The following is a 7191-nucleotide window of genomic DNA, read 5'->3' on the forward strand; positions in this document are numbered from 1 at the left end:
ACACTCCACGGACGGCACGGAAACCCACTCCCATAGACCGAGACCCACAGCGCCACGCACACTCCAGACACACACCCGGAGCTCCAGACACCGCGCAGGCCAGACAGTGTCTCACACGCCGGACTCCCCCGCTGCCCCCAAGCCAAAGTTGATAAAGAGCCGGCCTAATTGCTCCATTGCGACTGCCCCTTAGGGAAATAAAATGGAAACTTCACGGATCCACCCGCCCCAGCCCTCCCGCGCACGGCGCCCTGCCGCCCTCTGCGCTGCTCGGCCCCGGGTCCGAGTCCCGGCGGGCGGGGCGCGGGCAGCGGGGGCCGTGCCAGGCTCTCAGCGCCGCGGGACAAAGCCGGGCCGGCCGCCAGCTGCCGCGAGCCGGGAGGGCGCGCCCGGGGCGCGGCGGGCGCAGCCGGGGCGCAGGGCGCACAGCCCGAGGGGGCGCGCACGGCCCGGGCCCCCGCCCCGCATCTGCATCTCGATTCGGGGTCCGAACCTGACGGGGCCTCCGGGGAAGGGGGCGCGGGGTCACTCACTGATCTCCATGCTCTGGAACAAAGAGCGTTTGCAGTTGCACGTGCAGGAGACATTGGGCTGCCCAGCGGCGGCGGCGGTGGCGGCGGTGCTGTTGACCCCCATCAAGCGGTGCATGGACGGCGCGGCGGAGCGGCGCGGGGCGCAGGGGGCTCGGGGGCGGCCGGGGGGGGCTCCGGCCGGCGCCCGGCGCTCGGGCCCCGCATGCAGGAGGCGCGCGGCGGGGAAGGCGCGCCCCGGCTAGCCGGGCTCCGGGCTCTGCCAAGTTACCGGGGCGCCGTGGGACTCAGTGCTCGGGGCCGCGCTCCTCTGCGCCCCCCCGGCTCCCCCTCCGCAGCCCCGGGGGCGTCCGCAGTGCCCGCGGGTGGCGTCCGGGAAATGGGCTGGCAGCCGGGGCGCGCGCTGCCGGCGGGGCTGAGCCTCTGCTGCTAGCTTCCCCCAGCCGAGCGCCTCCGCCGCCGCCGCCTCCTCCTCCTCATTCAAGTCCAAGGAGATCGGGTTTCGCTCCGAGACCGCGGTCGGAGGCAGGCAGACGGTCTGACGTCAGCGCTAGACGGGGCTGCCGGTTCCCACCGCGCGGGGGCCGGGGAGGGGGCGCGCGCTGCGCCAATCCCCGCCGAGGTTCTCCCGCACCCCCTCCCCGGGCCGCGGGGCGGGGTGACGGGGAAGGGGGCGGGCTCTTAAAGGGCCAGAGCAGGGCGGTCCGCGTAGACCCGGGACCCGCGAAGCGAAAGAAGGGTGCAGCGTCCCCTCCCAAACGGCGGTCAGTTTGGAAGCTCTGACCCTCTCAGGCCAGGCCCGGGAGAGCGGGATTGGGTCCCAGCCTTTGTGGGTGCGTTCCCCACAACCCGGACCTCGGGGTCCTTGACCGAGGCTTTGGGGAGAAGCTTGTCCCCCTTCAGAGGAGCACGAGGTCCCTCGGACTCAGGTCAAGGGAAATTAGGGAAAGGCGGGGAGCCCTTCAGATCATCCGTTACCTGATTTCGCAGTCAACTCCCCGATTCCAGATCTGCAGCTCCAAGAGGCCCCAAGCCCACTGCGCCCCCCGCGCAATTTATCTCGACCTAGAGGAGGTCGACTGGGGAAAACTAGAACTCCTGTAGACACGCCCCGGACTGCTCCGAGAAACGCCCGGGAACCCTTGTCATGTAAATACGTGTTGGGGACTTGCACGGTCCCGGCCAGCGAGGCCCGGGGCGAATCCACACCCTACGTCTGCTGCCCAAAGGGCCACTGGCCTGTGGTGGGCGATGGGGAAGAAGCGGCTCCCGAGTTCTAAAGACGGGGGAGGAAGTGTGGGGGTGTACTTTTATTTCAAGTTTTAATTACACAAGTGCTGCAAGAACACAGTCTCCTGGAATTAAAAAGATATTAAAATATTATGTAAGAGGCCCCCCTGCCTGGCACACCTCCATCCTCTCAACAATTCGGTGTATCCTCTCCTAGACCCTGCCCTGAGTCTCTATTTATTTAACAAGTACTTACTACCTTGTGCCAGAAACTTACCAAACAAGAAGGCAATCAGACACCTACTCTGAGGGGCAGGTATATTATTGTTCCCATTTTACAGACACGGAAACTGGCGGGGTGGGGGTGTCACACAATGGAGGAGTTCTAAGCTGAACCCAGGTCAGACCCCCTACCCCAGGTATTTTTAGTTCTTGAAATATCCTCCACATATCCCTGTACTGCCTGGAATTTTTTTAATAGGCAGAGACAACTTTTGCATTGGCCCGGGGGTGGGGGGTGGCGGGTGGGGGAGGTGAGGGCGGGCAGGGACCAGGCAGGCAGCTTGGTGGGGGGAGGCTTAAAAGTTATGGAACCATAGCTGTATCTCGCAGAACTCAGAGAAAGCCAGCCCAGGAAGTGGTGAGCTCTGTTCTGCAACTGGGCACAGTGATGCCTCTTGCTTTCTTAGCACAAGCTGGAAGCTTTTTCTAGAGGGTTCAAGCTCAGGGTGACTTGCTGGTGAGGAAGCCAAGCCCAGGGCCCTGGAAGGGAGGGCCTGCTCAGGACTTACCATGGAGGGCACCCGTGTCACAGACTCATGGCAGTCTCAGCCCCTCCCTTAAAGAAGAGGCAGGTCTCACCAACACGTCTAAGGAAGGAGGGGGAAGGTCTTGCTGCAGTTTAACTTCAGCAGTTTAGAGGAAAAACAGGAGAGTCTTGAGCATTCCTTGGGGGCAGGGCTTATGGGGGGAGGTAGTGAGAATGTTGTCAGGGCCTGGGAATGACCTTGAGCCCCATTCACGTGTCAGGCCACAGGGGGTCACCAGCATTTCCCCTCCTTTAAGCCATTCCTTGAGTCATTCAAACAACAGACATTCCCTGAGCTGTAGCGAGCCCTGAGTGCCAGGAATTGGCTGAGGCCAGGAGCGGCTGTCTCTACTCTCCTGAAGTCTTGCAGCGGATCTGTCCGACCACAAGAATCACACAGGTTGATTGTCTTGGAAATGGGGCAGCATTTTATACAATCCAGGTTAAACCTCTGGCTGGCAAAAATAACCAGTTAATTCAGTGGATGAAAAAAACAAATCCACAATACCAACCTCTGGTTGATCTGTCTGGGACAACAGTACGGGAACATTTAATGAGCACCTACACTGTGGACATGCTGTTTTGATGGTGTCACCGGGGACGAGTTATTGGTCTCCGTCCTGTTTGCAAAGTGAGTTTTGCCTGGAGGCCTTAATGCAGGATGTCAGTGTGATGGTGGCAACTGCACCTCCAAAGATGAGTGGGACACAGTCATGTGACCTCGGTGAGTACCTTCATCTCTCCGACCTCAGTTTCCTTCTCTTCAAAATGGGAATGCTAATAGTGTCTTTGCCTGGGTGATCCAAAGAGGTGAAGGAGGCAGTGGCTTGGAAGTTGGTAAGAAGAGGGTTGAATATATATTAGCATGCATGCATGCTCAGTCACTTCAGTCATGTCTGACTCTTTGCAACCCCATGGACTGTAGCCCGCCAGGCTCCTCTGTCCATGGGATTCTCCAGGCAAGAATACCTGAGTGAGTAGCCATTTCCTTCTCCAGGGGATCTTCCCAATCCACGGATTGAACCCAGGTCTCCTGCACTGCAGGCAGATTCTTTACTGTCTGAGCCACCAGCAATGTATATATTAGCAGTTAGGCTAGTTAATCCTCATAGAATCTTGGGAGGGGAGGAACTGGTATGATATTATTTTCTCTTTTACAGATGAGGGCATTGACAACTGGAAAGTCTTCCCACAATGACAGGGCCCCTGGCTGAGTAGGAAGCAGGCAGGGACAGAGGTGCTCTGGAAGAAGCAAGCACCTGACTACCCACACTCACGGAAGTTCTTGTGTGCTTGGGGCTGCCAGATAGATCAATGTGAATGTCAGACAAACCATGAACAGCTTGTTGTATAAGTGTATCTTGTGCAGTATTTGGGACATACTTACACTAAACATTTATGTGTTGCTTATCTGAAATTTAAATTTAACTGGATGGCTTGTGTTTTTATTTGCTAAATCTGGCAACCCTATGTGTGCCAGGCACAGCCCTACGTAATGCTGGGAATTCAGTGATGAGGAAGGGCAGAGCCCACTACTGGACCAGTCAGGGGATGAGGTGATGTGGGCAGGCTGGGAGAACTTGCCCTCTTGGAAGCAGGAGGTGGCCCACCTCTGTGGGACCAGCCTGAGTCCGTGGGAAGAAGACTGAAAGCTGGGGAAAGAATTTCCTTCCTTTGTGCCCCTCTTCAGTGCCAGGCACTGTACTGGGTCTAGTAGACACAGGGCAGCTACCCAAACAAACTCCCGGGGCTTCCCAGATGGCTTGGGGGTAAAGACTCCACCTTGCAATGTAAGGGCCTCTGGTTCAATCCCTGGTCTGGGAAGATCCCACATGCCATGGAGCAACTGAGCCTGAGCACCACAATTATTGAGCCTGTGCTCTAAAGCCTGGGAGCCAAAACTATTGACCCTACTTATCCTTGAGGCTGTGCTCCATAACAAGAGAAGCCACCACAATGAGAAGCCTGCACAGCGCAACTAAGAGTAGCCCCTACTCGCCCCAAGTAGAGAAAAGCTCACATAGCTACAAAGACCCAGCATGGCCATAAATAAAAAAATAGAAAAACAAACTCCCCACTCTCATGTGACATTGTGGGTGTGGGGGGGGCGGTGGGCAAGAGAGACTATAGACAGGCATGCAAACCCATAGCTAAACTAAGTTACATCAGACATGGTAACAGTGAGATAGAGGCCGGGTTAGTAATCAGAGTAGCCCACTCAGAGGAGGTGGAGTTTCACTCAACTCATCTTTATGGAGCATCTTCCTAGGGGCCTCCTGAGGCTCAGATGCTTGCAGGTGAGACAGACAACAGATTTGTAAACATGTAAGTCCAGGCAATGGTTTCAGAGGGACAAGAGTCGGAAAGGAACAAAAGGACTCATCCTGGATGCAGCTGGATCCCAAGGGGTCAGATGGCCCCTCAGCAGAGTGGGACAGCAGGGAAGGAACCCCAGGCTGGGGACAGCAAGTGCCCAGGCCAAAGTTCTTGGTGGAAGAGGAACTAAAGGAAATCTGGGACTTAGAACACATTTCCCAACCCAGTTACAGGTGGTGGGGTTGTGAAATGGGTGTGTGTTCCCAGACAGCCGCTGGGCACAGGTGTTTCAGGGCCTCCAAACAGCACATGCTGCTGTCTGCCCTGAGCAGGGGCTGGATTCGCCACAAGGAGGTTTTCGGATAGAAACCGTGTGGTCCAGGCCAGTGAGGACGCCTCACTCCCACTACAGGGCTGGGCTTCGTGCACACAGCTTCACGGGTGTGCAACCCAGCCAGGTGCCAGTGTCTTATGCTCAGAAGGGCCCGTGCTTGGTTTGATGTTCTGTTGTCACCATCTTGAAATTCTTCATAACTGATCATTTTTGAACAAAGGGCCCAGCAAATCCTGCAGACGTCCTGCTTAGGTGCCAAGCCCAGGTTGGCAGCCAGTCGGGGACCAAGGAAGCCAGCGTGGGTTTTGGCTGTGGCTGAGGGTGGCTGGCCGTGTCCTGACTGTGCCTGCTGGGGCCTGCTTTGACAGCGGACAGAGGGGACAAGGCAGATCCCAGCCTCTGCGGTCCAGCTCTGCCCTCTCACCTCCTGCTACCCCCAGGCCTGTGGGACAGAGCTGCCTTTTCAGAAGCAGTCTCCAACGGCCTGAAGTGGTTTAACCACTTCTACTCCCAACTTACCACCTTTGGAAACCCCTTCCGGCTGAGTCACTTTTTCCCCCAGCTCCCTACCCCTTAGTCCTGCTGGTGGTTTAAGGGGCCTATTGATGTTCCCAAATTAGTATTTTGGGACTTTGTATTTTTATGATTTTTTTGGTCTTGTTTTGCTTTTAAACACTAATAAGAGCATTTATTGGAAACTGCCTGTGTGCCAGGACCTCTTCTGGCCACTTCATATTTGTCCATTTAATCACTCGACAAATATGCATCAGAATCCTACAGGGAGCCAGGACTCAGTCCTCTGGATCCCCACAGCAGTCCCGTGAAGTATAAGTTAATGGCATTCCCATTGGGTGGGTGGGGACACTGAGGCTAGTGGACCTAGGAGGGAGGTGGAGCGGAATGTGAATTCAGGGACTTTGGCCCACAGCCTGTGGACTGACCTCAGCAGGTAGTGTTTCTGCTCCCCTGCCCCATCCTCATTACCTCTGCCTGGGTCTGCCCTGCCTTTCCCACTGGACTGGGTCACCACTGCTCCCTGGGCTTCATACAGGCTTCCTTTGCCTGCTGCCGAAATCCCACTTGGATGAACTTTGCAGCCCACATCTCCTCACTGAAGCCACGTTTCATCTGCCCTTAAGCAGGGCAGGAACAGGATTTCATAGGATAGGGGTCTGGGGAGTGTTTCAAGGTCTCAGCACAGTGACCAGTAACATCGGACATGTGTTTGCATGTTCACTGTCTGGCAACTGCTTACTGTTCACTGGCAATGCCACATGGGCAGGGCATTCTGGCTTGTCCCCCATGTGACTCCGGTGAGTCCATTGGTCAGGGTCTGGCATGCAGTGGGCAGCTAGCAAATCTCTGCAGAGTAAATGAGCAGTATCTGCACCTGTGGGGCTTCCCAGGTGGCACTAGGTAAAGAATCCACCTGCCAATGCAGGAGACTAGACTCGGGTTTGATCCCTGAGTCAGAAAGATCCCCTGGAGGAAGGCATGGCAACCCACTCCAATATTCTTGCCTGGAGAATCCCATGGACAGAGGAGCCTGGAGGGCCACAGTCCATAGTGTCACAAAGAGTCAGACATGACTGAATCGACTTAGCTCGCATGCAGGCACCTGCATATGTAAACAGATAAGTCACATGTGAGGCCCCCTTCCTGACAGGCTATCTCCTCAGGCTGCTCACCCACTCCACTCCCAGTCTCCTTTTGCCCACCTACTGCAAGCTTCTAACTTAGTATCCGGAAGCCAGAAACCTGGTCTGCGCCTACCAAGAAAGAGTGCTTGCCTGGTACCAGAGCCTGATGTGGTAACCATAAAGATGTGAAGGGACTTCCTTGGTGGTCCAGTGGTTAAGGGACTGCCTTCCAATGAGGGGGCACGGGTTCGATCCCTGGGTGGGAAACTAAGACTCCACATTCCACAAGGCAACTAAGCCTGAATGTCATAACTGCTGAGTCTGCATGCTCTG

The 7191-nt window shown here is 56.3% G+C and overlaps 1 protein-coding gene across 2 annotated transcripts in view; it reads right to left on the minus strand.

The window, feature by feature from the left end:
* Positions 1 to 1099, minus strand: part of PMEPA1 (prostate transmembrane protein, androgen induced 1) — a 56930-nt gene extending 55831 nt beyond the window's left edge. Inside the window, exon 1 of one of the 2 annotated variants that reach the window (XM_027558996.1) lies at positions 534 to 1099. In XM_027558996.1, coding sequence (XP_027414797.1) covers positions 534 to 648 — 115 coding nt within the window. In that variant the 5' untranslated portion in view covers positions 649 to 1099. Of the gene's footprint in view, positions 1 to 493 lie in introns of both variants that reach the window. The other variant, XM_027558997.1, reaches the window with a different exon arrangement.
* Positions 1100 to 7191: the final 6092 nt, after the last annotated feature.

This window comes from Bos indicus x Bos taurus, chromosome 13, assembly GCF_003369695.1.
Source record: "Bos indicus x Bos taurus breed Angus x Brahman F1 hybrid chromosome 13, Bos_hybrid_MaternalHap_v2.0, whole genome shotgun sequence".
NCBI lineage: Eukaryota > Metazoa > Chordata > Mammalia > Artiodactyla > Bovidae > Bos > Bos indicus x Bos taurus.